The 21,402-nt window shown below is 40.9% G+C and overlaps 1 protein-coding gene and 2 pseudogenes across 1 annotated transcript; all 3 read left to right on the forward strand.

Moving 5' to 3' along the window:
* The first annotated feature begins 2,025 nt into the window (after window positions 1–2,025).
* Window positions 2,026–2,955, forward strand: LOC138769650 (olfactory receptor 5G3-like). Its single transcript, XM_069948252.1, has one exon. The coding sequence runs from the start codon at window positions 2,026–2,028 to the stop codon at window positions 2,953–2,955; it is 930 nt and encodes a 309-aa protein (XP_069804353.1).
* A 7,749-nt stretch (window positions 2,956–10,704) lies between these two features.
* Window positions 10,705–11,630, forward strand: LOC138768660 (olfactory receptor 5V1-like; annotated as a pseudogene).
* Window positions 11,631–19,835: 8,205 nt separating this feature from the next.
* LOC138770059 (olfactory receptor 5V1-like) lies at window positions 19,836–20,767 on the forward strand (annotated as a pseudogene).
* Window positions 20,768–21,402: the final 635 nt, after the last annotated feature.

The raw sequence follows: 21,402 nt of genomic DNA on the forward strand, positions 1-21,402 counted from the left end.
AATCTTTTGCTTTTCACACAAGAAATAATTACCAATACTCATAGGATGAGTCCCAGATGATTCTCAACCTTTTATATACTGTTACTATTCAATGGTTCAGTCACAGTCTATTATAGAGGAAACCTTCTGCTTCAATTGTTTTACGATTGCATAAAAACAAAGGAACAAATGGGCAATGAACATTATTAAAATTCCTAATAGGACTTAGAACTTCTCTTATTGACCTATCTCGGCCCTTTCAGCCTTGTGACGAGTTGGAAAATAAATGCACTGTATCCTGAAGAATTAATACCAATAATATTAGTTTGTTCTTTGTTGAGGGTCTTGGAATAATATTCACAATAATCATACATTGATGGCCCAACTAACAAAGCTCATTGGTTCCCTGCAAGAAACATTGTGGCCAAGTAAAATGTATTGCAATAAATCTAGGCAACTGTTTCTTAGTATTATTTCTCCCTTTTTTCTTCACATCAAGGTAGGCAATTCTTTACTGGTTGGTGGTAGGTAGATCACTAAGTAGATTGTGTACTTGTCAGTGTTTGGAAACCAGACGAAAATAGACAGGTGCAGCCCTGGCACTGGCACCCGCCTCGTTGTCCTAAATTGCCTCGACTGCTCTAGGTGGCAGCGGACAACTGGTCGACAGTCCCTAATCTGTATAATTGAACACAGAATGCAGACATGACAATACAAAACACAATAGCTGTGTTTCGTGAGAGGCCCGGCTTGGCAACCAGCAGTCTGTGCAGTACAAAAACTAAGTCCAAGGGGATAGTCACTAAGTCAAGCCAGAAAGTCGAATAAACCAGAAAAAGAATCAGGCACATGTGCTAGGTCAAGAGGGTACTTGGGGTATGAGGTTCTATCATAGGCAGCTAAGGACTGACATGGGGAGTTTTATGGAGACCAAACTCCCAGCCCCAGGCAGTGATTGGGGGCTGAGACTTCAGCCCAAAACACTTTACTCAGCTGACTGGTGGTGCCGGCCGTAAGTCAGTAATACACATAGGCAGCAACGGAGGCGACCGGCCTGGGTCAGTGAAGCCCTGGTTGCAGCAACGTTAATGAATGATCCGATGCACTCCTTAACAATTCGGCTGGCCCATAGCTAGGGACACCGCTGGTGCGCTCCCTGCACCCGGCCTGGACGGTTACCAGGGAGGCCATCGGTGTTTACAGGGAGCAGGTGTTGCGCACCGGCCGGCTCCTGACATTACTAGAAAAGTCTACCCCCATGTTATGTTATGTCATTTCAGAGTAGCCACTAGCCACCACCTGGGGGTCGCCTGCCGCAGCAAGTCCTTCCCAACCTGCGGCTGGTCCTGGTGAAGACCAGCAGCCCCTTAGACTTTGCTCCCTGGTACGGCTTAAGTCATCGCTAGTGGTGGTACAGCGGATCCACGACTTCAGTCATTACAGCTAAGTTGCTAACCCTTTCATTGTTTAGGACCCGCCAATATGTCTACTAAATATACTGAGTCTACTGAGTACACTTTATAATGTGCTTTATTGTATCTGTGGCATAACTTGTTATTGCATTTTGAAAATTAATAAAAATGTAGGTACAACAAAAAAAAGCATTGAAATATTCAACATATCCATAAACTTACACAAACAAAAGATAATACAAAAGTGTATACATTTTGCTCTGTGTTGTCATCTGTATGTTCATCTACTTTTATTTATTTGGAAGGGGGATGAAACTGCTATGTATGGTTTGCTGATGTCATCATCTGAATATTTAGAGAGTGTCAGTGATTTAAACTATTTCAGTGGGATGAGTTTTATTTTGCTTATTTAACAAAAGGCGAGTAAATTGCTGTTATAATCAGGTGTGTGGTCTACAAGTCCTGGTAGTTTTAAGTTTCATTATAAAATGGTGCAAACTATTTTAGAAATCTACGCTAGCTCCGAGAGTTTTTTTTTTTAAAGAGTATTTGATATACTGTAATATTATATTGTAGACATGTGGTGTATTTGTAATATGACTGTATTTGTTCTACTTCCAGGACTTCAGATAAAATGAATATCAATCACACAATAGTAACAGAATTTATACTTTTGGGCTTTTCAGGACTGACTGATCAGGTCTCTCTATTCCCCATCTTCTTAGGTACATATATTATTACAGTGGTTGGGAATCTGTCTATAATCATTACATATAAGCTCAGCCCAAGCCTCCAAACCCAAATGTATTTTTTTCTTGCTAATTTTTCTCTTTTGGAAATCCTGTATGTTTCATCTACTGTCCCTAAGATGTTGTCCTGTTTACTGTCAGAACGTAAAGTCATCTCCTTCTCTGGCTGTGCTATACAGATGTATTGTGTTGTGCTATTCGGTGGAACAGAGTGCTATATGCTGGCGGCCATGGCTTATGACCGGTATAACGCCATATGTCGCCCTCTTATGTATACTGTGATTATGAGTGAAATAGTATGTATCGAACATATAGTGGGCTCCTATGTCATTGCTGCAGCCAATGCCCTAATACACACAGTGCTCACATTTTCATTACCATTCTGTGGATCCAATGAGATAGACCATTTCTTTTGCGATGTTCCTCCGGTACTAGAACTCTCCTGCCAGGACATTTGGGTTAATGAACTTGTAATATTTGTGATTGCCGGCTGTGTCATAATTGGTTCATTTGTAGTAACAATGATTTCCTATATAGAGATCATTTCAAAAATTCTCAAACTTCAATCTGCATCCGGCAAGAGGAAAGCATTTTCAACTTGTTCTTCGCACTTAATAGTTGTTATAATATTTTATGGTTCAGCAATTTCTATGTATTTTAAGCCCAGGTCAAGTTATAGAGTTGGGCAGAACAGTGTGGTCTCTTTAATGTATACAGTTATTGCTCCGCTCCTAAACCCTTTTATATACAGTCTACGAAACAAAGAGGTCAAGACAAATATCAAGAATATATTTTTAAGGCTGGTACAATTCTGATGTTTATTCAAGATAATTCTTTCTCGACATACTTCTTTGTACGTCATCGCTAGTGGTGGTACAGCGGATCCACAACTTCAGACATTACAGCTAAGTTGCTAACCCTTTCATTGTTTAGGACCCGCTTACTAAATATACTGAGTACACTTTATAATGAGCTTTATTGTATCTGTGGCATAATTTGTTATTGCAAGCTGAAAATTAATAAAAATTTAGGTACAACAAAAAAGCATTGAAATAGTCAACATATCCATAAACTTACACAAACAAAAGATAATACAAAAGTGTATACATTTTGCTCTGTGTTGTCATCTGTATGTTCATCTACTTTTATTTATTTGGGTGTGTGGTGAAAGTGCTATGTTTGGTTTGCTGATGTCATCATCTGAATATTTAGAGAATGTCAGTGATTTAAACCAGTGCTTCTCAATTCCAGTCCTCAGGCCTCACCAACAGGTCATGTTTGAGGCTATCCCATACAAAGAACCGCTGTGCTAACACCTGATGCACTGAGTATAATTATATCACCTGGGAAATACTAAGGAAATCCTCAAAACATGACCTGTTGGTGAGGCCCGAGGACTGGAATTGAGAAGCACTGATTTAAACTATTTTAGTGGGGTGAGTTCTATTTTGCTTATTTAACAAAAATGGGTGAGTGAATTGCTGTTATAACCAGGTGTGTGGTCCAAAAGTCCTGGTAGTTTTAATTTTCATTATAGAATGGTGCAAACTATTTTAGAATTCTATACTAGCTCCGAGAGTTTTTTTTTTTAAAAAAGGGAAACGTGTCCATGTTTCTTTCTACACTCAACATTTAGCTGATCTGAGGGGGAGACACCCTTTGAAAGAATGGAACCGTGTGGAAAAAAATCAATACTCTTCTCTGGCTGTGTTCACACAACGTTTTTTTTTAGCTCCATTTAAAATGACGTCCGTCATTTTGAGGCTAAAATAACGGACGTCATTTAGCAGCCTGGCCTCCCCTTAGTGTAATGACTGGTGTTTGTACATTATTCGGGTTTGGGTAAATATCAAAATCGTCAGCCTTTTCTCCATTTTTGGAGTTGTGGGGAACATACAGTAGCCTCTGGGTAATCCTCAGCTGATAGAGATGAAGATGTAGAAGTAAATCTGCTACCATACTGTAAGGTTTTGGATCAGCACATATATAATTGTTTGCATTTTTAAAGTCTAGATTTTTAATAGAGATAAGCGAATTTGTTTCGCTAGGTTCACAAATATTCACACAAATTTGCACAGGCAAACTATAGTAACTACAATGGCAGAATTATTACAGAGTAGCAATTTTTTTTAACAGCTGTTGTCAAATTGTAAAATGTCAAATAAAAAAAAAAAAAATATCAATCAGCCTGTCAATCACTCAATTTCCGCCATGGAAAGCAGCCGACGTTGGTGGATCAGCGGTGTAATATCAATTTTCTCCCAGGACAGCAGTGGACATTGGTAAATGAGCACCTAGTGAGATGGACACTGTTTTCACCGTGAATTCCTTTAATGCACACCCAGCACCCAGTGACTTGGTGTAATAAACAACAGTCACCCAGTTACTTGGTATACTGGACAATGGCTTCACTGTTCATACAGAAAACCACCCACAATCCTCTCCTCTCTGTCCCTAACTCTCTGTATTTCTCTCCTAACTGCCTGCTGTAACTGCTCTCCACTATACACATCCGACTGGCCACCTCCAGGGAGCCAATCACCTTACTTCAAAGCAATTTGATTAGGGATGAGCGAACTTTTGAAAAGTTCGGTTTGGTTCGATCCGGCGAACTTTCGTGAATTTCGGATCGGTCCGAACCGAACCGAAAACTAACCTTGCTCTAATGGCTGAATAATTGCAGCTACAATAGTGGGAGTGTGATAGGGTATAGTTTCGTTTAGTTGCAGTTGATATTACAAAAAAAAAAGTGGGAAAATTTTTTCCCAAAAATAATGAGAATTTTTTTTTTTTTTTTAAATTATAATGATAGGAATAAAATTAATAAAATATAGTGAATAAAAGTGCCAAAATAGTCATGAAAAGTTTACAAGGAGGATGCGGCATCACTTGATTGCACCCAGGCCAGTATTGTTGAGAAGAGACAAGTTGAGCAGCAGGAGGAGGCAGCAGTTGATTGATTCCAGTCCAGTATTATTGAGGAGAGGCTACTTGAGGAGGAGGCAGCAGTTGATCGATTACAGGCCAGTATAATTAAAAACAGACTACTAGTGATCAGGGGCGAATTAACTTTACCATAGGCCCCGGGCTGTTCACCAAGCCTGGGCCCCCCCACCCCACTGTAACTATGGAAGCACTAGCCTGGCGTTCAAAGTACAGGATAGATAATGTCATGATGTCCTGATTTGTGCAAAATTGCCACAAAAAAAATGTGATTTTTTTGCAAATCATGGCAGAAGTGTAGCCAGGAGACAGTACACCATTGAAAGTATAAGTCTTTTTGGGTGGTCATGGGCCCCCCAGGAGCACAGGGCCCCGGGCTGCCGCCCAAAATGCCCCTATTATAATCCACTACTGCTAGTGATGATTATATTTCTATTTTTGTTCCTTGGCTTACAAAGTTCTGATAAACTAAATCTACTTACTCCTACAAAGCAGGTTCACTGGCCATGATACAATTGCATCTAGGGAGTCACGTGATTGTTTTGAGAAACAAATGTATCTTTTTTTGTTCCTATGTGTATATGCCAAGGTTATTTCGCCATTTTCTGTATTTTCACATCTAAAGAGTGAAAGCAATACACTCAATTAGCTTATTTAGAACTGTGAAGGCAAATCGATGGAGGCAGATATGGTTATCGATAAATCACTCATCAACGTTTATGGACTAATCTTAGAAGTAAGTATTTGATAACGCCTTGCCATTAATGAGTTAATAAATGTTGACATAGGTGGAGTTCTAACAGCTTACCGCTTTTTGGCTTATCTGAGAAGCGATGTGTGTGACAGTCACTTGATGTATTTTTTTAGAGTTAGGGTACAAACACACACACCGTATACGCAGCAGATACGGAGCAAATACGCAGCAGATCTGCAGCAGATTTGGTGGTGCAGATTTGATGCTGTGTTCAGTTATTTAGATCTAATTTGCTGCGTATTTGTTGCGTATTTGCTGAGTATCGCAGCAGTAAATAGGCTGCGTATACGGTGTGTGTGTTTGTACCCTTAGGCTATGTGTCTGTGTGAAACATAATGCAATGTATTTCCAATTGTAGCCAATGTGCCGCTAATTATGTTTGATTCGCTATGTTTGTGTAATATCTCTTCCAGGAATTTTCTTTGTTTGATGACATGTTGCTGAGAAACGAGGGTGTGACTGGTTTGTGTTAGCGAGCTGCCCGTGCAGCTAACTCACTCCCCCCTCCCCCATCCCCCCTCCGGATTGTGGTGTCGAATTCACTATTACGTTATGTTTGAAATATTTGAGGCTTACACTATGACCACATGATGGGAGTAGTTGTGTACTGTGTATATGATATGGGCCGGCAGCAGACATCATGGAGGGAGAGGGAGGAGGGAGGGAGTTAACAGCACGGGAAGCTCCATAACCCACCCACATAAGTGACGTCATATTTAGTCAGCAACATTGCCTGTGATTGCCAGAAGATGTGAGAATAAATTACTATTTCTTTGCAGACATATTATTTTCCCTGAGCATCATTTTTGGGGAGCAGTGTGAGAATGTTGATCAATAGTCTAGATTATGCGCAAAGGTAAGGCTAACACCAGGGGCATAACTAGAAATGGCTGGGCCCCATAGCAAACTTTTGATTGCCCCCCCCCCCCCGACTGACCACTAAACGGTCAAGTGAAGTCATAACTACATAACTGCTAGCTCTGGTCAGGAGTGCAGTTAAAGGGACATTTGCAAAACCCAGGAGACCTGCAGGGCCACCCGGTGCTGCAAATGATGACGGCTCAGGGGGCCCAGTGTATTGCAGGAGCAGGCCATGGGGCCCCCTGATGCGGCGGGCCCTATAGCAGCCGCTATGGCTGCTATAGTGGTAGTTATGCCCCTGGCTAACACATTGGACATAATGGATAAAAAAGGACACAAAAAGCCTAAGTAAAATCCTGCATTGGATGCATATTGGTTCTTGAGAATTGTTACAATGTTGCTAACATGTTTGTAATAACAGATTTTGTCCACTGTTCATTTGTCAGCAGAGATGAAGAAGCTCAACAAACAGCAGAGGCCTCATCGGATGAAGAGAATAAAGAACCTCATCTGACGGAGGAACGCACCATGACTCCACCACCAAGAGGCCAAGAGGGCCCTGTTGACCCTGGGCAGGGAGACGAACATCTGGTTTGACGTTAAAGAATAAATTGTGGGCGTCCTGCCTGCACTCCCTCTTATACTAAGGTTGTTGTTGGCATAAATGATTGTGATTAGTGGTCACACAGCCTCTGCCCCCCCCACCAACCACTATCCTGTGCTTTATACTATTTCGAGCATGTAATAAAGATATTTTGTGATATATCAGTGTTTGACTATTTTCTGGATATCACAAGTTTTTTTACTTCCTATCTCTGCCTATCCCCCCCTCTCTCTACCTCCCTGTAAATATCTACTTGTTTGCCTATCTATCTATGTGCTTTCCCTCCCTAACTAGCACGGAGCTCCTCTCTCTCTGCAGTCTAGACCCACAATGAGAAAGAGCATGGACGCTCAGGCACATCCTGTTCCTGTAGTGACGTCACACACCTTGATATTCACATAATAAATGGATAAAAGGGATTATAGAAGTAATAATTCCTTATATCCTCTTCCATTCTGTGAAAACAATACAGTTTTGCGACGCCGTTGCGGTTTTAACGAACTTCGTCACAAAACTTTTGAAAGTTCGGTTCGGTACCCAACCGAACCTTTTGCAAAGTTCGTAACGAATCTGGTTCGTAACGGTTCGGTTCGCTCATCCCTAAATTTGATGCCTGATTCACTGCGAATCAGAATTCCTCAAATTTGTTTCGTTCATCCCTAATTTGTTACTTTCCAACTTTGTGCTCTATCAAGCTGTGTGGTGTCATGGTGGCTTCTTTATTTACTTATAGGATCTAGCAGAAAAAGTTTGTACCCATTTTTTATAAATATGCTAATTATGACATCATTCTGTACAGGTGATAAAATTGTCAGCTTCCGGGTAACACATACAAGAAGAACCCTTAGGGCTTTGTTACACCAAATGATTATTGACCCAAACTGTCGTCTTTCAATATGTTCTAAAATCCCTATTACAATACTGACGGTCTGCTGAACGTCGCTCCGTGTAATAGGAGGCTCTTTTCTCAAAGGCCCTCCGGGACATTCTAAAGATCATCCAGGCAACTCGTTCTCGTTCCAGGTTCCCACAGTGCGATATGGCCCGGTGTACTCTGTATTTTCACCACTAGGGGTCACTACCGTGTTTTGTGTACTTTGTATCCTGCACAGCTGAAGGAGGTATTGGGTTTATCATTTATGTCACATGTGCGTTTTCCTCAAATCACAGGTGCAGGCCTGTTTCCCTCCTTTTCTGTCCTATCCGTAGTTGCTAAAATTGTGCTCAAAAGAGATTTGGGGGGGACAAGAAACCTGCTTTTACAGGAACTTGTGGCCCTTATTAATGCCAATTCTTATGAAAAAAAATTATTATTTTAGGTGAAGGGTCACTTTTGCACATACATGCTTTCCTTCAGCTGATCTTTCCTTTATTATTCTAACACTATCAATAATATGCAATAATGGTATTTGCTATGTTATACCACCATCACCATTTTTTTCTATTGTTACATAACTAGAGATGAGCGAGTACTAAAATGCGCGGGTGCTCAATACTTGAGACACATTTTTCCAGATGCTTGGGTGCTTGTTGCAAGTAACGAACCCCATTGAAGTCAATGGGAAACTCGAATATTTTTGCAGGGGACCAAAACTCGGCACAGAGAAGGTCGTGTGAAGACCTGGAAACCTCAGAAAATGATGGAAACAATACGGAAATGGACAGGAAACAGCAGGGGCAGCATGCACAGTATCCATGTGCACAGGACACAGCACAGTGTGGATAGGTATAGCTGAACTACAGCTCCCAGCCAGTCAAGAGAATGTCAGCAACAGGACAAAGTGACTACTGACAGCTGCACTACAAGACCAAGCCCACAGCCAAGAGTAGCAAAATTTTAAGCCCTTAGATTGACTGTTGGGTTCTTCGTGTCAGATTCCTGCCTAACCGCACTTTAATTCCCTACCTAACACTCTCCCTGACAGACAGCAGCTCTCTCCCAGCTTGCGTCTCACGCGATCACTGCGGGACCTGATTCTTAAATGCCTAGTTCATCTGATCTGGCCAGCCAATCGCTGCTATCGACATGTAGGGTTCCCACGTGATGCTACGAGCTCCCAAAGACTTTCCTGCATGATGATTGGCTGAAAAAAAAAAAGCCGCCAAACATGCAGGAAGAGGAAGATGCCATTGTCTCGAGTATCGCGAGATGCTCATTCGGGTAACAAGCACCATCGAGTACCCTAATACTCGAACGAGTACCAAGAGCGGACAAGCATGCTCGCTCATCTCTATTCATAACCTTTTTAAATATACTCTACATGGCTATATGTATGCCCAGAAGTACAGAATTTGTATGTGAACAAATACTATTGACAAAGAAAAAATGTGAAAAAAAGAACTATAACAGAATTTGCCAGAATACCCCTTTAACCATTTTACACAGTGTAAAATGTATCTTTAGTACAACCCCCCCCCCCCTACTGTGTCTTTAAATTAAATATGTTAATTTGAATATTGAAACCACATTTGCTATGTAGCAGATCTATGGACCCTGTATCTATTGAGTCTCTATATATAAGTAACAAGTAACAAAAGTTTACAATAATAATAATATTATTACAACGCAAACTTTTTATTCTCGCACAAGAAATAATTACCAATACTCATGGGATGAGTCCCAGATGATTCTCAACCTTTTAAATACTGTTAGTATTGAATGCTTCAGTCACCGTCTATTATAGAGGAAACCTTCTGCTTCAATTGTTTTACCATTTCCCAAAAACAAAGGAACACATGGCCAATAAACCTTTATGAAAATTCCTAACAGGACTTAGAACTTCTCTTCTTGACCTATCTTGACCTTTTCAAGTCTTGTTTTGAGTTGGAAAATGAATTCATCTGTATCCTGAAGAAGTAATACTGATAATATTAATACACAGTAAGAGTTTTATATTTCGAGGATGACACAATAGTAACCTAAAAAAATTTGTGTCAATTTTCAACACTCAAAGCTTTTTACGTATTAGGACTTTTTTTTTTTTTTTTTAGAACTCTTGTAATTTTTATTCATACCATAAAAGTTAGATGGTGTAGCAGTCTATATGTGGATAGATATTAATTTGTACTTTGTTGAGGGTTTTGAAATCAGATTCACAACAATCGTACATTGATGGCCCAACTGACAAAGCTCATTGGTTACCTCCAAGAAACATTGTGGCCAACGAAAATATAAGGCAAAAAATCTAGGCAGCTGTTTCTTAGTATTATTTCTCCCTTCCTTTTAAGTAAAGTGAGCGAATGTTTTACTGGTTGGTGGTAGTTAGTTCACTAAGTAGATTGTGTGCTAGAAAAGTCTGCCCCATGTTCTGTCATTTCAGAGTGTGTAATGTTATATTATATAATAGACATGTTGTATATTTGTATGACTGTATTTGTTCTATTTCCAGGACTTCAGATAAAATGAATATCAATCACACAATGGTAACGGAATTTATTCTTTTGGGATTTTCGGGACTGACTGATCAGGTTCCTCTTTTCCCCATCTTTCTTTGTACATACATTATTACAGTGGTTGGGAACCTGTGTATAATCATTACATATAAGCTCAGTCCAAGCCTCCACACTCCAATGTATTTTTTTCTTGCTAATTTTTCTCTCATGGAAATCCTGTATGTTTCATCTACCGTCCCTAAGATGTTGTCCTGTTTACTGTCAAAGCATAAAGCCATCTCCTTCTCTGGCTGTGCTATACAGATGTATTGTGTTGTGCTATTTGGAGGAACAGCTATATGTTGGCGGCCATGGCTTGTGACCGGTATAACGCCATATGTCGCCCTCTTATGTATACTGTGATTATGAGTGATATAGTCTGTATCCAACATATAGTTGGCTCCTATGTAATTGGAGCGGCTAATGCCCTAATACACACAGCGTTCACATTTTCATTACCATTCTGTGGATCTAATCAGATAGACCATTTCTTTTGCGATGTTCCCCCGTTACTAGAGCTCTCCTGCCAGGACATTTGGTTGAATGAACTTGAAATATTTGTGATTGGCGGCTGTGTGGTTATTGGTTCGTTTGGATTAACAATGATTTCCTATATAGAGATCATTTCAAAAATTCTCAAACTCCCATCTGCATCCGGCAAGAGGAAAACTTTTGCAACCTGCTCTTCCCACTTTATTGTTGTGACCATATTTTATGGTTCAGCAATTTCTATGTATTTTAGGCCCAGGTCAAGCTATAAAGTTGGGCAGAACAGTGTGGTCTCTTTAATGTATACAGTTATTGCTCCGCTTTTAAACCCTTTTATATACAGCCTACGAAACAAAGAGGTCAAGTCAAATATAAAAAATTTATTGTCAAGGCTAATCTCTTCCTGATGTATATTCAAAAGAATATTTCTTTCTTTTTTTTTTTTTTCTTTCTTTTTTCAAAAATGTATAATTGATGTATAAGATTTTAGGAAATAAATGCATTTGTGTAAATAAGTGTTTGCATTTTTAAATCATATACACTTTTTGGCTATGTTCACACAATGTCAAAAATAGAGAAAAGGTGTCCGATTTTCTTATTTAAAAAAAAAACTGACGTTTTTGCAGCGAATTAACCGACTGCAATGGCAATGCATTGAAGTCAACGGGAAGACGGACACAGTGTATTGAATAACGGACGTTTTGCCGCGGACGGCAAAATAATGAACATGATAATTTTTTTCGGACGTTTTTTGCAAACAGCGGACGTTTTTAATTAGTTGTTCACACAGTTTTTCTTTTTCCACAGTTCTTTCTCCGTTTTTACTATTAAATTTAAAGTCCAATTAGTAACTAAAACTAGAATAATGTGCCAACAGCCGTCAGTGCACCAAGGGAAGGTCAGGATGCCAAATAACATCCGTTATTTTAGACTCAAAATGACGGATGTAATTTTAAACGAGGATGAAAAGACGTTGTGTAAACATAGCCTTTAACTGCACATGTGTAGAATGTTGTAAGAGGTCTGGAAATTTCTAGATATTTCCCCCCACCATCTTTCTTTCATTATGTAAAACTAGTGGTTTTGAACTTCCTCAAACCATTGCAAAATGTAAGATGCCCATCTTTTATTTTACAGTTTATTGCATTTAGGTTTATTTTATTTATATGACAGTTGATTTTTTTTGTGCATGTTAGTTTTCCTATTCACATTATACATTTTCATGTATAAATATGTTTGTTTTATTTCAATTAGGAGAAGAGATCCACATAGTAATTTTATGATTGTATATATTATTATTATTATTATTATTATTATTATTATTATTATTATTATTATTATTTTGCATTGAAATGACCAACTTAGTTTTTGAGGTTAACTTCCGTATTTGCAATTTTTTTTTTTTTTTGCTGTCCTTGACTTATATTACTGAGACATGTCTAAATGCTATCTCTACTACATACGCCACCCACACCAGAAAACACAGTGAGTTCCTCACTGCACAGTATGACTATGGTCCACCAATATTGAGGATTCCTTTGAAGGAGACAAACAAGCTGTTTATCCATCACTTTAGGCACAAATTCTTTTATTTCAACATTTCCCAATACAACAATTTCAGGAATAATGTAATGTTTTTTAGATGTAATGAAAAAAAAAATACATTTTAAAAAATGTTTACATGCTAGTTTAAAGTGGCTTAAGTGACCTGTTGGCCTAAAAAAATCAACAATGCCCATGTTTATGGAAATATCTTTGTTCAAAAGTTTTTCCAAATAAAAGTGAAGTTTGCTTACTTCTTTTCAAAATTTTATCGAGTTACAAATAGACTCACATTGCATGTCTGAAAATGTAAAAAGTTTAATGGAATAATATTAGTTTCAAAGAAGCATACAGTTTAAGGCTATGTTCACACAACGTCAAAATATTAAAAAGGCGCCCGATTTTCATATTTAAAATAACGTCCGTTTTTGCCGAGATTTTACTGACTGCAATGCAATAGTAACATAAAAAGTGTATAAAAATACACAATTATATGATTAGGCCCCAAAACACAAGCGTTCCTATACAAATGGCTCCATGCAAAGGTTACATTAAAAACATTTCTAAAGTCAGATACTTTATACTGCTACTGGGTCCCAGCCACAGATGGCCAATAATGAAATATACCTGTATATTATGCAATAAGCATCAAAGTAGATTGCCATGGGGCAAAAATCAAGGAGAACGCCCCACACACAAGCCTAGACTTGTTGCTGTACACATGTCTGCATATATATCTGGACAATATTTACCCATACATAGCTGCAATGGAATAACTCCTTCTGGCCTAATAAAATAATGGACAAATCATCCCAAGTAGAGATGGGCAAAATGAATCTTACGAACCAAGATTCATTACAAACTTTTCAAACTTTGCAAACTTTACATATGTTTGTAAAGATGTCGGCCATACAATTAAAAATAATGAATCTCCGATGTCTCCAGTCGCCTCCAGACAACTCAGCAAATCATTTTTGAGATGGGAGTGACAGCCTCCTCAGCCAGTTACTGATTGACTGAGATGGGACAGAGCCACAGCCAGTGATTGGCTGAGTGGACTGTCACTCTCGTTTTGGGGGTGACAGCCCACTCAGCCAATCATTGGCTGTGACAATGTTCCATCTTGGTCAGTGATTGTCTGAGCAGGCTGAAGGAGGCTGGATGGAGACTTGAGTGTGGGGCTGACGGATGTCTTCCTTTATCTTTTTGGCTCTTCTGACCCCAATTTTTGTACCTAAACTATCCATGTTATCTAGCACCTCTGATCTTTGCTTATCGTGATCTGACATTTCTGTGGATTGTGATTTGGTACCTCTGCTGGCTGTTTGGTGTGACCTTGGCTTGCTTACTATCCCCATTATTGTTTGTTTGTCTAGTCCATGTACTGTGTTCCATGTATTACAAATCAGGGACTGACCCAGTTGTCCGCAGTCATCTAGGACTGTTTGAGGCAAGCAAGCAGGGACAGTGGGCAGGGATAAGTTTAGGGTCCACAGTCCGTGTCCACCCCATCCCTTCCATGACAGAGTTGTGCTTGTGGTATCCTAACATTTACCTTGGCCTCCCTATCCGATGGTGTAAAAAACATGTGCATTTTCCCACACAAATGAGGATCAGCCAAGGTGACCATCCAGTAGTGATCCCTCCTACAGATGTTCTTGATCTGAGTGTCAGAGCACAAGCACTCCAACAAGCAGCTGGCCATATTTTTAAGGTTTACTGAGCGCCTTTTCTCACCAATGTCCTCTGTGTACCTCCACGGTTTGCTGGGGTCCTGCTCTTCCCCAGATGTTCCTCCACCTCCTTTGGTTGTTCCAGGCTAGAGATGCCTTGGTGATGATGTTCTCCATGACATGAAGTAGGGCGAGGATGTCATTGACACCATAGTCATTGCGGCTGACTAGTGATACGCGAGCATGCTCGTCCGAGCTTGATACACAATTGAGTATTAGGGTACTTGATGGTACTCGTTACTCGGACCAGCATCTCGCGATATTTGAGAAAATCTCATCATCCGTTTCCTGTAAGTTTGGGCGCTATTTCTCAGCCAATAAACATGCAGGGGACTCTTTGGTACATCCTGCGATCACGTGGGACCCATACATGTCGATAGCAGCGATTGGTTGGCCAGATCTGATGATCCTGCCATATAAAACTTGGTGCCGGCAGTGCTCGCTTCAGATGCATGCTGTGAGAGATCAGGGACAGAGCTGCTGCTGGTCAGGGAGAGTGTAAGTGTAGGATTTAGCGCTCCAGTAGGCAGGGTATATACTAGCAATACAACCAAACAGCCCTTTTCAGGGCTTAAAAGCTTATATTAAAGGCGCTCAGTCCAGCCAGTACCAGATAGTACCGTACAGCCCCCCCCCTAAACTAGTGGGTACTACACTGTATTGCTGGGATTTGTAGTACACCTTTATAAAACTTCACTGCTCATTGTAAGGGGGTATCACAGCGTGTATCTAGGTCCAGCCAGTACCAGATAGTACCATACAGCCCCCCTAAACTAGTGAGTACTACCCTGTATTGCTGGGATTTGTAGTACACCTTTATAAAACTTCACTGCTCATTGGACGGGGGTATCACAGCGTTTATCTAGGTCCAGCCAGTACCAGATAGTACCGTACTGCCCCCCCTAAACTAGTGTGTATTACACTGTATTGCTGGGATTTGTAGTACACCTTTATAAAACTTCACTGCTCATTGTAAGGGGGTATCACAGCGTGTATCTAGGTCCAGCCAGTACCAGATAGTACCGTACAGCCCCCCCCCCCCCCTAAACTAGTGGGTACTACACTGTATTGCTGGGATTTGTAGTACACCTTTATAAAACTTCACTGCTCATTGGACGGGGGTATCACAGTGTGTATCTAGGTCCAGCCAGTACCAGATAGTACCGTACAGCCCCCCTAAACTAGTGAGTACTACCCTGTATTGCCGGAATTTGTAGTACACCTTTATAAAACTTCACTGCTCATTGGACGGGGGTATCACAGCGTGTATCTAGGTCCAGCCAGTACCAGATTGTACCGTACAGCCCCCTCTAAACTAGTGGGTACTACACTGTATTGCTGGGATTTGTAGTATACTTTTATAAAACTTCACTGCTCATTGTAAGGGGGTATCACAGCATGTATCTAGGTCCACCCACTACCAGATTGTACCGTACAGCCCCCCCCCCTAAACTAGTGGGAGCACAAGTATTTTTCCTGATTTCTGTATTTCATACGCAAGGCCTATCTAAGTTCGATACTGTGCAGTGTCCATAAAATGGTAAACTCCCGGGGTAAGGGTCGAGGACGAGGGCGTGGGCGTGGGGTTCCAAGTAATGCCGTTGCCGGAGGCCGTGGTTCAGGGCAGGGTGACACAGCAGCACCTGTTGGCGAGGTAGCAGTGGCACACCGCAGATGTCCACTCACTAGCATCTTTGCCCAACTTACGGGGTCTCATGGTAGACCGATATTGAAACCGCAGCAGTGTGAACAGGTGATCAGGTGGATAGCGGATAATGTATCCAGTAACTTATCCACCACCCAGTCTTCCACGCAGTCCAGCCATGCTACCCAAGAGAGTGGAACCCTTGCTCCAGTAGCTCAGCCTCCTTCCCCACAGCCTGGCCCCTCCAGGGAAAGAAGAGATTCAGATCCACCACCATGCTCCCAGGAACTCTTTTCTGGACCCTTCCCTGAGTTAGAGCAACTGGAGCAGTCGATCCGTCCTGATGCCCAAACTATGCAGGTCACGCAGTCAGTGGGTGATGAGAGTGGGGACTTGCAAGCGGGGTTGGAAGAGGTGTCTGATGATGACGATGAGACCCGGTTGTCAGACAGTGAGGTTGTTGTCATGGATGTAACTTAAAGTGAGGAGGAGAGTGAGGAAATGGAGGAAGAGCTGGTGGATGAGGACGAGGTGACTGACCCGAACTGGGTAGATAAGCCTAGTGAAGACCGTGCTTCTGAGGAAGGGGGGGGGGAAGTTCACCCGCAGGACCGGTTGGAAGAAGAAGAGGGGTGGGCAGAGGGAGAAGCAGGGGCGGAGCAAGTAGATCAAAAACTGTTTCACGGAGTCAAACTCCTGTGGCCAGGTCTGGAGGTTTTTAAAGAAAGTGTGGATGACCGACGGACTGTAGTGTGCAGCGTGTGCCACGCCAGGATCAGCAGGGGAGCCACCACTACTAGCCTAACCACTACCAGCATGCACAGGCATATGAGTGCAAAACACCCCATTCAGTGGAACCAAGGCTGTTTAGTGACTGCAAGTCACACACCTGCTCCTTCCCCTGTGTCACGTGCTGGCTCTGTCAGTCCCCCCGCCCAGGCCCCAGGCACAAGGGCCTCCCACCCTACACGCACCCCTGCACCTCCACTATGCTCCACACCCTCCAGCAAGGTGTCCAAGTGCAGCATTCAACTGTCCCTGCAGCAACTGTCCCTTGCCTCCATGGTGGCTACTGCTGGGCCTTAACTGGCATCCATGTTGACTACTGGTGTGCCTGCCCTTGCCTCCTTGTGCTGGGCCTTAACTGGCATCCATGTTGACTACTGGTGTGCCTGCCCTTGCCTCTATGTTGCTGGGCTTTAACTGGCATCCATGTTAACTACTGGTGTGCCTGCCCTTGCCTCCTTGTTGCTGGGCCTTAACTGGCATCCATGTTGACTACTGATGTGCCTGCCCTTGCCTCCTTGTTGCTGGGCCTTAACTGGCATCCATGTTGACTACTGGTGTGCCTGCCCTTGCCTCCATGTTGCGGAGCCTTAACTGGCATCCATGTTGACTACTGGTGTGCCTGCCCTTGCCTTGTTGTTGCTGGGCCTTTACTGGCATCCATGTTTACTACTGCTGGGCCTTAACTGGCATCCATGTTTTCTACTGGTGTGCCTGCCCTTGCCTCCTTGTTGGCAACTGCTGGGCCTTAACTGGCATCCTGGGTTCGTGTGTAATTGATGCAGTAGTAAGTGCAGGAAAAAATGCTATATGTAATAAGTGTATATTGGTGATTTGTATAACTTTTGGGGGGCAATACAGTACTTTAATAAAAATGTTTACTGTATTTGCTGAGCGGGATCGACAGGAGCTTCAGATGCAGCCGTGTGCTGCGGATGGCGGGGGTTAAAGGGGACGGATTACATACTCACAGCGGAATGAAAATTCTGCTTCGGGTATGTAATCCCATTAAAGATCACAGTACCAGGATTCGCTACAGATTTCGCTGCAATTTCGAAGTGTGAAATCCGCTGCGAATTCGGTATGTGTGAAGCTACCCTTAGAAAATATGAGATAAACCTCTACACACAAGTACCAATGTGCCCGGTGGGCACAGAAATTAGCAAAACAAAGAACAGCAGAGGGTTCTACCAATATAAGGTATCGTATAACAGAAACTGATTTATTTTTTTGTTTTTTAATAATTGCTATGGACAATTTTTGACCCACTTAAAGCATTTAGTTGCTGCCTTCCTGTTTTATAAGGCTGGGTTCACACTACGAATATTTCAGTCAGTATATTTCAGTCAGTATTGCAACCAAAACCAGGAGTGGATTAAAAACACAGAAAGGATCTGTTCACACAATGATGAAATTGAGTGGATGGCCGCCATATAACAGTAAATAACTGCCATTATTTCAATATAACAGCCGTTGCTTTAAGATAACAGCAAATATTTGCCATTATATGGTGGCCATCCACTCAATTTCAACATTGTGTGAACAGATCCTTTCTGTGTTTTTAATCCACTCCTGGTTTTGGTTGCAATACTGACTGAAATATACTGACTGAAATATACATATACTGACTGAAATATAAGTAGTGTGAACCCAGCCTAAGTAGACGTTTTTAGATCTTACTTTAACCCCCTCCCGCCGCTGCACAGTAAATTAAGGTAGCTGCAGCCTGTGCCTGATGCTGCAGTGACGTTAATTTACACTGCAAGATGACACAGGTGTAGAATCTGCGCCTGTGTCATCCGCGGCTGGTCCCGGCTATCAACATGACCGCAGCATCTATAGGGCTCCTGACAGAGAATTCTCCCTCTACAGAGGGGGAATTCTCTGTTCAGTGTCCATCAGGGTTCTGCGAAGTGATCGCAGAGCCCCCATGGTAGCAATGGAGGCATCCGGTTTCCTGGCTACGGAGCCGGTGGGGGGAGAAAGGGAAGGCAGGGCATGCAGCCGTGTGCTCTGCCCCCTCCCCTCTCTCCCCTGCCGCTGTCACAATCTTGACTGAGGAGAGGGGGCAGACATAGGGACATCAGCTTATGGGATCATTATGATCCCATAAGCTGATGTGCAAAAACTACCTGGGCATTGAGGAATCAATGACCCATGGATGGAAAGGGTTAAGTATGCTTTTTCTGTACAGTTTTTTTTTAAATTCAATGGACAATACAGCTACAGTAAAACATATTCATTTTTATAGAATATGTTCTAGGGACATTTGCTAGAACTTTTTTTTTTCTTAGATGCATTTATTTTACAACTTAATTAAACATTTTTAATTTTCTAACACAAGAAACAATTATCAATAGTCATGGGATGAGTCCCAAATGGTTCTTAACCTTTTATATACTGTAACTATAGAATGGTTCAGTCACAGTCTATTATGAAGGAAACGTTCTGCATGAATGGTTTTAACATTTTAGAAAGACAAAGGGAGAAATGGCCCAAAACATTTTGAAAATTCCTAATATGACTTATTTTTTCTCTTGGATTATCTTGGCCCTTTCGGCCTTTCGCGATGAATTGGAAATTAAATGCGCATGTATTCTAAAGAAATAATACAGTAAGTGTTACATTTAATGGATCTTAGAGCTTTCATACAAAACAATTGCTTATAATTAAGGTAAATCATCAGTATATGATGAAATGAGATCTGAATCTCTGAACCTTCATGATCAGTAGAAGAGAGGCAGCGTAGCAGACTGTTTTTAGATCGGTATTGATTGGCCCTTTGTTCCTTGTTGAGGGTCTTGTGGTCGCCTGCTGTGTTATTTTAAATTATATTATATTCTATACTAGGTGTGGCATATTTATAATGTAACAATTTCTGTTAAATCTCCAGGAAATTGGATACAATGAATATCAATCACACTATGATAACAGAATTTATTCTTTTGGGATTTTCAAGAATAACTGATAATCAGGTCTCTCTATTCCCTATCTTTCTATGTACATATATTATTACAGTGGTTGGGAACCTGTGTATAATTATTACATATAAGCTCAGCCCAAGCCTCCACACCCCAATGTATTTTTTTCTTGCTAATTTTTCTCTCTTGGAAATCCTGTATGTTTCATCTACAGTCCCTAAGATGTTGTCTAGTTTACTCTCAAAATGTAAAGCCATCTCCTTTTCTGGCTGTGCTATACAGATGTATAGTGGCTTGCTATTTGGAGGAACAGAGTGCTATATGTTGGCGGCCATGGCTTATGACCGGTATAACGCCATATGTCGCCCTCTTATGTATAATCGGATTATGAGAGAAATAGTCTGTTTCTGGCATATAATGGGTTCAAATATAATCGGTGCAGCCAATGCCCTAATACACACAGTGCTCACATTTTCATTACCATTCTGTGGATCCAATGAGATAGACCATTTCTTTTGTGATGTTCCTCTGCTACTTAAACTCTCCTGCCAGGACATTTGGGTGAATGAACTTATAATATTTGTTATTGGTGGCTGTGTTGTAATTGGTTCCTTCATATTAACAATGATTTCCTATATAGAGATCATTTCAAAAATTCTCAAACTACGATCTGCATCCGGCAAGAAGAAAACCTTTGCAACCTGCTCTTCCCACTTAATAGTTGTTATAATATTTTATGTTCAGCAATTTCTATGTATTTTAGGCCCAGGTCACGCTATAAAGTTGGGCAGAACAGTGTGGTCTCTTTAATGTATACAGTTATTGCTCCACTTCTAAACCCTTTTATATACAGTCTACGAAACAAAGAGGTCAAGTCAAATATTAAAAATCTATTTTTAAGGCTAATAAAATTTTGATTTATATTCAAGATTATTTTGCTCCACCATATTTCTTTGCCTCTTTTATGCATCATGCTTGATTTTTCATCTTTATTCTTTTCCTCTTATCTTGTATCTCCTGACTAGTCTTCTCATATCGGTCAAGTGTGTATGTTTCTATGGTTAAAAAAATGTATGTAAATGTATTGCTCTACGTATTCAAAAATTTGCACTAACAAAACAAGATTCCAACAGTGTATACATTTCACTCCATTTTGTCACCTATATGTTCCCCTTATCATGATTATTATTATTATTATTATTATTATTATTATTATTATTATTATTAAAGATGAGCAAAACTACCGTAAGTTTGATTTCGCCAAACACCAAACACTTTGCATTTGACTCCCGGTCGCTAAAGAGGATGAATGCAGTCCTAGGGATGACTATAAAACATGGAAACAGCCATAGGTTGCATGAATGTTTTCAAGGCAGCCACGGCTGTATTCTTTTCTTAGAACATAAGGGTCAATGAAAAACTTGTGCACTCAGTATAAAGTATACAGTATACAGTACACATTTTTTCTTTGTCTATGCATACAATGTTACTGTTTACTTTTGTGAACTACTGTCATATCGGACATGTTTTTGATGGATGTCTACAGTGATGG

The sequence above is a fragment of the Dendropsophus ebraccatus genome, chromosome 12 (assembly GCF_027789765.1).
Source record: "Dendropsophus ebraccatus isolate aDenEbr1 chromosome 12, aDenEbr1.pat, whole genome shotgun sequence".
In the NCBI taxonomy this organism is placed as follows: Eukaryota; Metazoa; Chordata; class Amphibia; order Anura; family Hylidae; genus Dendropsophus; species Dendropsophus ebraccatus.

Bases quoted from the DNA above. Each gene is read 5' to 3' on its own strand.
- LOC138769650 (XM_069948252.1), top strand. From the start codon at position 2,026: ATGAATATCAATCACACAATAGTAACAGAATTTATACTTTTGGGCTTT.